Source organism: Halichoerus grypus, chromosome 3 (genome assembly GCF_964656455.1).
Source record: "Halichoerus grypus chromosome 3, mHalGry1.hap1.1, whole genome shotgun sequence".
NCBI classification, from domain to species: domain Eukaryota; kingdom Metazoa; phylum Chordata; class Mammalia; order Carnivora; family Phocidae; genus Halichoerus; species Halichoerus grypus.
The window spans coordinates 98305251-98319329 of record NC_135714.1 but is presented as its reverse complement, the minus strand read 5'-3'; the positions used below and the strand labels follow the sequence as shown (position 1 = coordinate 98319329).

The 14079-nt window shown below is 41.5% G+C and overlaps 1 protein-coding gene across 5 annotated transcripts in view; it reads left to right on the top strand.

Moving 5' to 3' along the window:
- The first annotated feature begins 330 nt into the window (after positions 1 to 330).
- PDE5A (phosphodiesterase 5A) overlaps positions 331 to 14079 on the top strand; it is a 143496-nt gene continuing 129747 nt past the window's right edge. For 3 of the 5 annotated variants that reach the window (XR_013446442.1, XM_078069184.1, XM_036091774.2), the window contains exon 1: positions 331 to 780. Coding sequence is in view for 3 of the 5 variants with exons in the window: in XM_078069184.1 (XP_077925310.1) it covers positions 659 to 780 (122 nt within the window). In the remaining 2 variants the exon portion in view is untranslated. Of the gene's footprint in view, positions 781 to 1157; positions 1351 to 1618; positions 2234 to 14079 lie in introns of those variants that run through there. The other 2 variants (XM_036091779.2, XM_078069185.1) reach the window with 2 other exon arrangements.

Here is a 14079-nt window from a genome sequence, read left to right as displayed (position 1 = left end):
CACCCCCGGGTGGCCTGGGCTCCCAGGAAGGTCGATCCCTGCACCTTCCAGACCCAAGCCCTGGGGAGGAAAGCGAGGCCGGACGGTCACTGTTCACTCAGACCTGAGAAAAGTCGCCAGGGTAGCAGCACCTCTTACTTTTGGTGGAAAGTTCCCCTAACCCCAGCTTTCAGGACTTGGGATGGGCGCACACATCGCGACTCTCCCTTTCTTACTGTGGGGCACTCTGCGAACACACCCACAGTCACCTCTGCGCGCTCCCCTGGAACCCGCTCAGCACACAGCGCACCCCAGCGGCGGAGTGGCCTCCTTCCAGCGGTGGCCACTTAGCTTCCGGAGAGCTCGCCAGTTGCCTCCGCCGCCGCCTTGGAATCTGGGGACCCGACAGACGGCGAGACCCAGTCTCCGCCCGACCCCAGGGAGGACGCGCGGCTGCTGCGCCTGCCCCACCCGCCACACCTGGGAGCGGTGATCACCAGGAGAGGCGGGGCGCGGCAAGAGGCTGGCGGGGTGCCGGAGCAGCTTCGCAGAAAGCCAGCCGGACCGGAGCAAGGCGGAGGGGGAGGGTCTCGGGGCAGAGTCCGGCTCCTCCGAGGGAGAGACCCCAGCTGGGGTGGAAAACGGCACAAACCAGCTGCACAGACGCTGGGCGCGGATCATGGAGCGGGCCAGCCCCGGCTCCGGGGAGTCGAAGCTGCAGCGGGACCAGGATTCCGTGGAAGCGTGGCTGGATGATCACTGGGACTTTACCTTCTCTTACTTTGTTAGGAAAGCCACCAGGTAAGAAGAGGACCCCTGGAAGACCCACCCGGGGCGCTGAGAGTGACCTGGGGGCTCATCTCTCTCCCTTACTGAATTTTCCTCTTCCTTTACCATTAAACGACCTCGGTTCCCAGGCCCTTTGCTTTTGAAGTAGGTCTTTGGTCCTGTTAGGGTGTAGAGACCTCGACTTTATGGCTAGTATAGTCGAAAAGCCCAAGCGTAGGATCCAACTTGCTCAAAAAGTTCAATGCAAAAATGTACATGCGGACCCCCCCTCCCACACACACACACACACACCCCGGCTGCCCCGGTATTCCCTGAGAGCAAGATTATTTACATACATCCGCGCTCGCGGGCCTTCCCCAGCCCTTCTTTAGCCTCCTAGTCCCCCTAAATCTCCTTAGCGAAACCAAAACAGTTTTTGAGCCCCTTCCCTGCGGCTCCGGAAGCACCATTTCCAACTCGGTCCCAGCAGCTCCGCTCCTCCCCCGTCCCCCCTCGCCCTGGCCCTTGGCGGGGCGGGGAAGTCGGGGTAGGGGCGAGACCACGAGGAGCCCAAAGGCAGCAACATGCCGGAATCTTCCCAGAGTAAGTGCTGTCGCCTTTTGCCCCTTTCCAGTCCCTTGCTTGGCCCGGCGCTTCCTTTCACTCTCTCTTGCTCCCAAGGCGGGGCCGCTGAAAGGGCTCCGCAGAGGGGTTCGCGGCGCGCACACAAAGGGCGCTGGGGAGGCGCGGCGGGAGCCGACAGCGGGGGGCTGACGGGTCCCGCGCGGCCCCAGCCGACCCCAGAGGCCAGCTCTTCCTGGTCGAGAGCCAAGCGCCGGGGCGGCCGCTGCCGAGGGCGGGGAGGAGGGCGCCTGTCCTTTGGGAGGTGGCTGCCCGGGGGGCAGTTGGGGCGCGCGTGGGAAACGCTCCCGTAGAGTTGGGGAGGAATTGAGGTTGAAGCCGAGGAAGGAGGAGCTGGAGCGGAGAGTGGAGGCGGGCGGATGCCCTGAAGCCTGAGGAGTTGGTGAGAAGCCGCTGGCGCGTGCAAAGGCTTCTCTACACGCGGACTCAGACTGACTCCAGGACGCGCCTCTTTGGAGAAGAGTCCCGAACCCGCCGCCGCCGCCTCCAGGCAGCGGCCGTCGGGCAGCTGGCGCTGGCTGCCTTGGCCGCCAGGAAAGCGCACTCCAGGCGGTGATGGTGGAGCGGCCGGCCGGGGCACGGCGCTGGGCTCCCACCCGCCGGCGCTCGGCCTCCGCTCTGCCGGGCGCTCCCCGCCAGGGGGCGGCGCAGCGCGGAGCGAGCGGGCGGCGGCGGGCAGCGGCACGGTGGCGGGGTCGGTAAGGGAGCAGGCTTCGAGTCACCGCCTCACCTGGGCACGTCGTCGCCCCCCGGCGCCTCCCGGAGTCCAGAGTCTGCGGAGGCCGCATGGTCTGCACTTCGAACTTCCTATGTTTGCTATGTTGCCCTTTGGAGACAAAACAAGGTAGTCCCTTCAGCATCCCCCCACTTCCCACTTTCCCTTGGGGGCGCGGGGCTGGGTGCTGGCTGGTGGCGCCCAGCGGGGGTCGGGGGGCAGAGGGATGCTTCATTGAAAATGGACTGATATTTTTGTCTTCCTTTATTCTCTTACGGTGTATTACTTTGGGATTTTAGAAGGGGCTCTTTTTAAGGCAGTTTCTCCTAAACGAGTTTGTGTCAATTTCATCACTTTCGGGGGTTTTGGACAGAGGCGATAGCTTAGGGCAAATCTTATCTCTTCTGTTTAATTACTCCGCCCTCCTTTTAAAGTCCTCTTCCCCGCTTTGGCTGTCTTCCTTCAAAATCTGAATCTGGAGCAACCGGAGGATAAACCCTGAAAAGAAAAGTGGTTTCTTTTCAAAGGACAGTTTCCTGCGAGTTTGGGGTGAGGCACTAAGGCCATCTAGATCTGGAATTATTGATTGTTGTGGGCCCCCAGTTTTCAAAGGTCACCTGCTACTCCGAGGCCATCTGTCCCTAGTTTCCTTTCACCCTTGCACACTTCCACTTTTCTGCCCCCATTGAATGGGGAGTGGGCAGGAGAGCTGGGCTGATTTTTTTCAGTGTGTCAGGCTGTTCTTTGGAGATGTTCTGTAGGCAGATTATTAGTAGTTGAAAGAAAAAAGTGATTTGTCTTACAAATCAACATCAGTGTCCTCTTCTTTTTTTCCTTCTCTCCCTTTAAAGACAGAAACTTAGGATAGTTTGGTGATCTTTTTAAGTAGTCATACATAAGAACACTTCACTCAGAGCCTGCCAAATCTTTGAAAGTAACATTTTATTGGAAGTTAAATGGAAGGGGTTACATTTAATTTTCTTTTCACATTACTTTTTCTCCCAAGTAGCACAGGATTACAATCCTCATTTCTCAAAGTTACACTGTTCCGTGTAAAATTTAGATCATCTGAAACTCTATATATTAGTTACGGTTTTTATATTATAGTTGATGTTGACAATAGGCTGACCACTTTCTATGACATGTATGTGTATATATATTCTTACATATTTCTAAGAGTTTATGTTGAGTAAAAGTTGGAAAACGAAAGTGTAAAATATTTAAGAGTAGTACAGGCCCTCATTAAGTATAAAGTGCTGAAAGTTGTCAGTTTAAAGAATATGATCTAAGAGCTTGTGTGTAGTCAGAGGTTCCTGTTTGGGCTTATATTTGGTGGCATTAACTAGAGATTTAAGATTGAGAGATTAGACAGTAGTTGATTATAAAAATTCCAAACTTCTAAACCCAGTGTGATTCATATGGTTGTGGTAAAAACTTATTGCAGACATTTTAACTTTATAGCTAGGATTTTTTTTTTCTTTTAGCTAGAAGCTGTTACTTTGCTTTTATCCCTTTTGTTACACTCTGTAAGTGTAAAATGAGTACTGTATGTGATTCAGGACCCCATGAAACAGTTCTGTAGAAACATTTAACATGTTTTTAAATTTAAAATAAATTTGGATTCACTTAGATTGGCCATCTGTGCCGGTCAACAGGCATGTTGATGGAACTACTTCCATGCATGACATTCATGCATGCTTTTTTATCCTATCCCCAAACTGAATGATATGTACTCAGTAGTAGTCATTGAACAGAATGAAGGTTTCTGGCATCCCTAAATTCTCATTTAAATACCCGTGAATTTTGGTTGACCTTGAAAGCAGTTCGGCTGCTATATTACATTGTTTCCTATAGCTATCTTCAAATACAGAGCTAAGCACCTAGTTAAAAGCTACAAGCTTGGAGCATAGATGCTTTTTAGTAATCACAGCCTGTTTATGTGAATTTGAGTGTCAGTTGAACAATTCATAACATAATCTATTGGCATAAAAATTAATTGGAGACTAGTAAACTACAGCATATGGAAACTCCCACCCTCACCATTCTAGACAACTTTGCAGTTCTACCCGCCTGAGATACTGTGTTAATTAAGGGCTTTAATCTTCATGCATTTGCAAATGAAGGCTTCCGGGTGCTAATGCCACTTTAACAGCTGTTGTTATTCTTGACAGCATATTAAAATAATGTTACCTTTCATTAGTTACTAATCATTTCTGCCATTGTGGGTTATGTTTTAGATCATTTAGTATTGTAGGGGTAACATGATTGACTTCTTATTGCTTTGTTTTGTACTAGGCAAAAGTTTGAGAATATTTGGCATATAATGGAAATAGGAGTTACTAATGAGGACCAGTTTTTATGACCGCTTGGATCAAAGTCCAGAAACAGAAGTTTTACACTTCCATGTAACTTTCTATGATAGACTTTTTATTTGACACTGCAAAACTGTGCTGAGTTAGTTGACATTCTGGGTCCTGTGTTTGAGACTTTTTTCTTTTCTCTTTTCTTTCTTTCATATTTTTTTCTTATCTCTAAAAGCTGTAACATTTTTATTTGCAAGATATTTATATTAAAATCAGATGATGGATATAAAATAAATATTGCCATCCACTTTTTAAAAATACTGTTTCTGTAATTACATAGGAATATAATTGTCAATTTTCAGACAAATGATTTGTTAAGCATATTTTATTAAGCTGTCAGTAGTGTTGAAGATAATTAAACCCTGTGGTTATTGACTCAGTGTGACTTTAATATTATTTATAATATTTTTTATGATGGTAATTCTGATGCAGTAATGACCTTTTCTTTTTGTATTGTTTATAAACAGGGTTCATATGGTCAGCTTTAAGCTGCTTTTTTAGTGCCCTGAAAGTACTCATGTGTATCAGATTCTTTCCTCCTAAAAGAAGCTGTAGAAGCCCTTATAATGATGTTTCTCATTGCCCTTCTATCGCTAGTGTTCTCAGGGTTTCAAATTCAGATCCATTTTAGAGTCTGCAATGCAAGGTCATGATTCCTAAAAATGTGGTAGAATTAATGCAGTGGCAATTATTCATAGATGGATATCTCGAAATAAATCTATTTGCTTAGCTAACAAAAACTTAAGTAGGCATATAGTACAATTCAGTAGCTTTTTTTCAGATCTGTGAAAATGGCCGATATTTTCATAAGATCATGTTTTCAACACCTCAGGGTGTACAATTTTTAGCATTTTGAATATGGTGTGCAACAAAATTTTCTTTTAAAGTAATTCCACCTAAATATTTAAATATTTAAAATATCTGAAACTGGCTTTTAAGTTTTATAGGTGAAGTGTGTACCTTCATCCGTATCTGATTACAGAGAATGTCTTTCTAAGATACTCCCCTTCCTTTAGATTTGAAACACAAATTAACTTAGAACTTTGCTTGAACTTCCTAATGCATTTTAATAATGCTCAGGAAAGATTTCTTCCCTAATTGAAAAGGCTACACAGAACAGTTTGGTGTTTATTAGTTTATCCCCCAAACATTTTTCAACCTAATAATTTATTAAACCTGTAATTGTTATGTTGAGTTAGATTTGTTCTTTGTTCTCAGAGCTGGTTGTAGGATGACAACCTCTTCCTTGGATGAAAGCCTTTGGTAAGGACTGTAGGGCAATTAAATAAATCACTGAGTTGATTGATCGTGGAGGGTTGAAAAATGACTAATTTCTGAATTTAGGATGCAGGCTAGCTACTGACTTTGCAGGACTTCCTATGAAATTAATTTAGCTGGACAGATGTAGATTCAGTTGACCAGTGTTTACAGCTGAGTAGATTCAGTTGACCAGTGTTTACAGCTGATTGATGTGGTCTTGGAGATATCTGTTACATCAGGTTCTCAGTAAGAAGTGCCTGTGAGCTACATACCTAGGAATAAAAATTGAAGAAAGTCTTTCCAACATGAGTCATTCATTTGATATTTAGCTCTGTAGTCTTATTTCCTGACTTGGTATTCCCATTTAATTTGAATTATGTATATTTTTTTCATGATGTAAGTGCTTTATTCATTTTCTTTAATTGGTAGGAATTTATACTTAACTGCTAACCAAATGTTTAAGGCAGGTAAGGCAAACTGAGTGTTAAGTTCTTAAGAATCATTTTGTTAGGGGGCATCTGCGTGGCTCAGTTGGTTAAGCGTCTGCCTCCGGCTCAGGTCATGATCTCAGGGTCCTGGGTTCAAACCCTGCATCTGGCTCCCTGCTCTGTGGGGAGTCTGCTTCTCTCTCTGCCCCTTGAGTGCACTCTTTTGCTTTCTCTCAAATAAATAAAATATTTAATTTTGATATGTATTCTAAAAAACTTTTAAACAGCTCTTAAGGATATCTATTTATTATTTCTCTGGTTTGTAGTTTGTACTGAACATGCTTTTTGAAGTATTGTGTGCCATTGTTAGCTTCTGTATTCTTCAAGACTTTTCCCTTAATTGTGAATTTTAAAATCAACCTTTTGCAAATTATCTTCTCTGAATAATTTTATTAAATCTAAACTTGGGAGAAAAAAGATCCCCCCTCTAGTATCATATCCCTAGTGATAACTGTGAAAAATAGCAATCATTATTTCTACTCTCTGTTGAATACATATGCCAAGGTTGTAAGAAAAGATCCTGATCTTTTAAGCAGATGAAATAATTAAAACACACACACACACGCACACACACACACACACACAGGATTTTTGAATTTAGAGTTAGAGGGGATCATGTAATCCAGTGTTTCTCAGACTTAAGTAATGTTCCTCTGTTAAAGGAAGACATTCTTCTTCATCTCTAGTATATTAGTTAGAAAGTGTTTGGCCATAAGTAACATAAACCTTACTTGAATTCATACAAAATTGACTTATAAGAGATTGTTTGGTTTTGAAATTCAGCTGATCAAATATTGTCAAGATTCTGCTTGTCTGTATATCTTTTTAATCTGGCCTTCCTCCAGTCCATCCATCCATCCGTCCGTTCTTCTTTCCTTCTTTCCTTCCTTCCATCCATCCATCCATCCATCCATCTACCCATTCATCCACCCATCTGTTTTTGGGCCCTGTGCTGTGTTGGCTTTATTCTTTCTGTATGCTTTCTTTATATGGTGGAAACTTTTTTTTTTAAAGATTTTATTTATTTGACAGAGAAACAGTGAGAGAGGGAACACAAGAAGGGGGAGTGGGAAAGGGAGAATCAGGCTTCTAGCGGAGCAGGGATCCCGATGCGGGGCTCGATCCCAGGACCCCGGGATCATGACCTGAGCCGAAGGCAGACGCTTAACGACTGAGCCACCCAGGCGTCCCTGGCAGGTTTTTCAGGGCAACTTTCTGTGGGTCTTAAAATTCTGATGTTAGAGAAATACCTTGTTATTTGTGTCAGTCCTCTCAAAATTACCCTGGCCTTGCTTGGGTTATGTGTCTGCTCTGGACCAATCACTGTGTCCAGAAGAATAAGGTTCTCCAAGTACTTTGTTGGGGCAGGTAACCCATAATGTGAAATGCCTTTGGGGGAGAGGGAATTCCCAAAAGAAAATGATATAGACACACCCACAAGTTCCAGATATCTACCATACCTAGTGTTGGACTTCCTTTTATTTAATGTTAGTTAAATGTGGAATTCTTAAGAGTAGATATAATTTAATCATAATTACGGCATTTTTCCAATTGTAATACCTAAATAAATTTGTAAGTTAACTATGAAATAAGAATGGTACATCTCCAGCCAGATGCAGTTTGACAGCACTTATTAAATCACCTTTGCAGAGTGAATATGGCCCTGACTGCCCAATAAAGGGTCTGGTGAGGTCAGCTCACCTTTGCTACAGCGGCACTAATGATGATTCACTTCTCCCACTGGGTCTGCTCAGTCACCAAGCTTTTATTCCGATAGCACAGCATACCAGCTTTTGGTTTGTAGTTGGTTTGAAAGCATATTTGCATATTAAATTTGTCTCTTTTTTATTTTCTCTTTATCCTAGAACCACTGAGCTGTAGTGTGATTGTAAACACAAATATAAACCTGCTAAAATTGCCGGACAGTGCGTGGTTTTAAGGTGGTCATCCAGTCTTTTATTCTTTCACCTTTTTGTTTTGTTTTGTTTTATTTTAATTATCATCAGTGTGAAAATGCAAAGTTAAGACATTTTCATAGAAAAATTACAGATCTTCAAAACATACTTGTTTGGGAGTCTCAGGCCTTCTCATACCTCAGATTGAAAAATGCCAATCTAGTGCAGTCTTCCCACATCTCAACTACAAAACAAATCAGTTTCGTATTTACAGCATAGATGTCAGTCAGTTATTATGTTTTCTTTCAGATATAAGTATGTTTTCCTTTAAGGAACATTTTTCACACATGTGATTGTGAATGCATGGAAAATAACAGAACATGTCTCTTTCAACTCTTGGTCAAATTTGAACGTAAAACCATATGAAGCAATTTTGTATTTTATTTATGTTTAGTCTCAGTTAACTTCTCAGATGTTTTCATAGCTGGAGAAAACTTGGAAATAGTAAATAACTTTAGGCAGAGCATTCATTTCCTTTCCATGCCAGATCCAGGAGAAGTAATCACTGTAACCTCTGGGTAGAGATTATTCGAGGCTATCACTTGGAGGTGCTCCAAATCTCCCCAGTTTCATTTAATAGCCTATTATAGTATAGTCATCTTTTCTTCATCTAAACCAGTGCCTCTCAAAAGGGATGCTATTGGGGTGCCTGGGTAGCCCAGTTGGTTACGTGCCTAGCTCTTGAATTCAGCTCAGGTCATGATCTCAGGGTGGTGAGATCGAGCCCCACGTCAGGCTCAATTCTGGGCGTGGAGCCTGCTTAAGATTCTCTCTCTCCCTCTCCTTCTGCCCCTCCCCTGCCTCTCTCTCCCCCCCAAAAAGAAAAGGGGAGGATGCTATTAGCATTCGGTGGTGACCTTTTTATGTTGTTGTGAGAGGCTGTTCAACACATTGCAGGATGTTTAACATCCCTGGGCCCCGGACATTAAATGCCAGAGCACCCCCATCATTATACCCCACATTTCCAAGTGCTCCCAAGGGCATATTACTACATACATACTGCTTGTGTTCTAATACTAAAAATATAGTATTTTGAACTATTTAATATTGTTTTATATTTCATAATAATCTGTTTAATATTGATTTCTACTGATGGTGGTTAAGGGCCCTAGGTAGGAAAAATCTTAGCTTCAACCCTAGAACTATCTCTTTAAAAGAGTATGACCTGGGGCACCTGGGTGGCTCAGTCATTTAGTGTCTGCCTTCAGCTCAGGTCATGGTCCCAGGGTCCTGGGATCCAGCCCCACATTGGCTCCCTGCTCGGCGGGGGGCCTGCTTCTCCCTCCCCCACTCCCCCTGCTTGTGTTCCCTCTCTCGCTGTGTCTCTGTCTGTCAAATAAATAAAATCTTAAAAAAAAAAAAAAAACAAAGAGTATGACCTTAGGTGCTTTATCTGCCTTCTCTGTAAAATGGAGGTAGCATTTACTTCATAGGGTTCTTAGGAAATTTAAAGGAGATAATGCATATTTCCTTCTCTTTTTTTAGAGTGAATTTCAGTAGTTTACTATTGTACCTTGAGAATCATCAGTGGCTTAAATATTATCACAGATTTTGATAGTCATTCTTTTAATCTGGTAAATGGGAATTAGAACAAATGAACAGTGATTTTATAGATTTTAAGAGGCTGTATTTTTTACATGAAAATTAATGATTTGAATAGAACCATTTATGGATTGTGTGAGGTACTGGAAAGGGAATTGGAATGGGAGCCCAGACCTCCCTGTGTTGTCCCCAGCTTTGGGATTGGCCCAAATTAATAACCCTGGGCTTTAAAAAGTGGGAGAAGGCAGAGAAATTCATTAGTGAGTTTAAAAATCTCTCAGCTCTAAGCATTCTATTTTTTTTTTTTTTTTTAATTTATTTGAGAGAGAGAGAGAGAGCACAAGCAGGGGGAGCTGCAGAGGGAAAGGGAGAAGCTGACTCCCCGCTGAGCAGGGAACCCAACACTGAGCCGATCCCAGACCCCCAGGATCTTGACCTCAGCCTCAGTGGAAGGCAGCTGTTTAACTGACTGAGCCACCCGGGCACCCCAGCTCTAAGCATTCTTGATTCTCACAAGGAGAACAGATTCTCAGATTCTCAGATTGAAGTTTCCTTCTTTAACTACTTTCCAAATATGAGTAGTGGATCCAGGTCAAATTATGCAAACAGTTTAACTACAACTATAAAACTAGGACCTAAGAGCAGGAAAAATATTTAACATTTTATTTATTTTATGTGAGTTATTTTTGTGTTTTTCCTACTGATAATTTTAGCAGATTTCCATATGAGTTTTTAACCATCCCTTTTCAGACAGGAAATTAGTACACTTTTCCTATTTCTGGTTTTAAAGTGATTAATTCACAGGACTTAACGAAAAAAAGCACTGGAGAGAAAGAAAAAAGGATGACGTTTTAATAGTAAACTTAAAAACATGAGAATGCATTGTGTTTTGTGCATTACTCAGGGCCTGCAACTTTTTACTCTATTTTATCTGAGGCACCGTGCAAATCTCCCCAAATGATACTACTTAAGGACTTGCTGCATAGCCCTCCAGAAAGCCCAGGCTTCAGCCTACTAAGAGAATTTCCTCAATTGAGCCCCTTAGGGTAGGAACTAAAACAGACCACTTTAGTCTCCAAATCTGTAGCAGAGTGTTAAAGTATTATTTTGTCTAGTATTAAAACCATACTCCAGTTTAGAATTATGATTATTATGAAATATTGCTGTGGTTTTCATTGTAGGTAATTAGTTATATATTTTCTCACATTTGTTGTCAGTTTTATTTTATCTTTGATACTTTGACAAAAAAAATCATCCCCAAATCTCTAATTTATTTTTGTAAAAAATTAATTTTTAAGTAGTAATGGAAAAACAAGTTATGTTCTTGCATTTCTTTTTCTAAACTAAATGTTCAGCTCTTTATTTTTATATATTATTCAGAAAATTATGTCATGTAATGTAGTTATTAGTCTAGGGAGTCTTAATGTTTTTTCAGTTCTAATTTGAGAAAATACATTAAACCAACTATTTTTTTCATATAAGTGTTTCTGTAGAGACATTAGTGCTTTTAAACTAGGAGCTTTAAGAAGAAACAGTGGCTAACATCTAGTTATTCTGTACAAGCCTACTGAATAAATTATTTTTATTTTTACAAAAAATCGCTTTGAGGGGCACCTGGGTGGCTCAGTCAGTTAAGCGTCTGCCTTCGGCTCAGGTCACAATCCCAGGGTCCTGGGATCGAGCCCCACGTCGAGCTCCCTACTCAGCAGAGACCCTGCTTCTCCCTCTCCCTCTGCCTGCCGCTCTGCCTACTTGCACTCTCTCTCTATCTCTGTTAAGTAAATAAATAAAAATCTTTTTAAAAAAATTAAAAAGAATCACTTTTGAAGATACACTCGATTTAATAATGTTTGATTATCTCAAAAATAATAACTATCATGTATTAAACATAGAGTGTGTGTGTCCCAAATTCTATGCTGTCACTTTATATGCATTATCTCCTTTAATTTTTTTAGAAGATTTATTTATTTATTTATTTATTTATTTATTTATTTATTTGAGAGAGAGAGAGTGTGTGTGTGTGCATGGGCAGGGAGAGGGGCAGAGGGAAAGGGGGAGAGAGAGAGAGAATCCTCCAACAGATTCCCGGCTGAGCATGGAGCCCAACACAGGGCTCAATCGATCCCTGAGATCATGACCTGAGCCGAAATCGAGAGTCAGCTGCTTAATGGACTGAGCCACCCAGGCGCCCCTCCTTTAATTTTCTTAAGAACCCGAGGAAGGTTTGTCATTATCTCCATTTTATGGAGAGAGTGAATAATGTACCTAAGGTTTTACTGTTAGAAAAAAGTAGCTCTGGGGTTGAAGCCTAAGTCTGTCCCACCTAAGGCCCTTACCCACCAGGCTCTACTGAAGTTTAGTGTCAGCGGTAAAAGAAGCAAAGCAAAGGCTCATAGATTTAATGTCATGTGGACTCCAGGAAAATGTTCAGGTTTCTCCTAGGGCCATTTAATGTGCATGCACATTACTAAACGATGTGCCTAGAGACTTTGCCCAAGGGGGTTTAGTTTCCATATATAATTTTAGAGTATAAAAAGTGGGAACTCTCAAATGACATTTTAAAATAGAGTGGCTGAATATTTGGGTACTAGGCCATCACAATTATATTTTTAGTATTAGAACACAAATACCGTAAGTACGGTATATTTTCAAAGAATTTTTATCTTTTGTTACACTATTTTAGGCAAGAGTACAAAACACATTAAACTTAGTTGCTCCACAATTAGGTTTCATCTAATTGTATTTTTAACTTATGACAGTTACTGTGTTTATATCACAATTTTACTTTGCCTTGTAAATTTTTCTTTTTTCCGTAGTTTTTTTTTTTTTTTTTTTTAAGATTTTATTTATTTATTTGACAGAGAGAGACACAGCGAGAGAGGGAACACAAGCAGGGGGAGTGGGAGAGGGAGAAGCAGGCCTCCCACTGAGCGGGGATCCCGATGCGGGGCTCGATCCCAGGACCCTGGGATCATGACCTAGGCCAAAGGCAGACGCTTAACGACTGAGCCACCCAGGCACCCTTTTCCGTAGTTTTCTAGATGGCAAGAAATATTGTATAAAACCTAGACAAAGTGTTTTAATCATTTTTCCCTTTCAAGACATCTGGAATATTAAATACATATTTTAAGGCAGTTCTGTCTTTTTCAAGATTCATTTCGTAAGATGAATGAGCACTTCAACTCCACTGCATGGAGTCGTTATGGACCCAGATGTCTGTGTGTGTCTGTGTGTCTTTTGCTAACCATATTTGAAATACTATGCAAGAGTTTACATCCCTCTGTCCTGTCAATAAGTTATGCATTTCCTATTTAATATTTTTAGATAGAAGGCATTTGGAGGAAGCTGTGACATGTTTAGATTAGTGGAAAATTTCTAGAACACAAACTATAAATTGTAGTTTTCTTTCCTGTGATAGGTTTCTAATAATCTTGAGTGAAAATGAAAAATTGGAAAAGGAGGAAAAGTTTTGATTCTTAACAGAGTATGTGCCTTACAGTTACCTTTCATTTTTTCAATGAGGATTGCTAATCAACTTAATAATATTTTTAGAAAGAAGATGAAGTGTACCCAATATACAAACTTATATCTATTTAAATATCCATAAAAAAGGTATTACTAGGTTTGAACCATTAATTTAAATCATTAAGTTAGTTGACTGTATCATTTTAAGAATGATACACTTTTCATCTACTTAAAAAATGTAAGTACACAGGGCTCTGCCATGTTGATAATTTTGAGGAAATAAACTCTGTTACAACCATTGTAAAAAATGACAATTCACCTTCTAAGTTTTCTCCCCACCCCCAATTTTTTTTATCTTTTTTATCATTCACGAATGAATGAACTTGGTCATCCCTCTGTGTATTCCTAAAGATGCAAAATGTCCAACTAGGAATATCCAGCTCAGCCTTTTCCTGCAGCAGCTGCTAAAACCTGGCTTCCTGGCCTTTTGGGTGCATGAACTCATTTAATTTTGTAGGGCACTCCACCTACTTTGTGACACCATTTTGAAGGGTACAGTGCTGGTAGTGTTATAAAGAACCTCAGTAAAATCAAAATGTGTTAAACATTATTCTTCATGACACGGACTTTTAAATCAAATTGCCATTGAGGCATGAGCAGTTGGGGTGCAAGAGTCTTCCCTAAAGTAGAATATTAAGATAATAAACTTCTGATCGGATTCATTAATATTTAAAAAGATTTGAAATTTAAAATTCAGGTCACATTTATGACAACTCATGGCAAGTTTTTGACAACTGCCATTTGGCTTTATTTCCTTTCATCTAATTAATATCAGTCTTCTGGGCTCTTTACTTGCTCAGTGTGGGAAAGAGTCCCGTTGTGAGCCTGAGCAGAATCTAAGG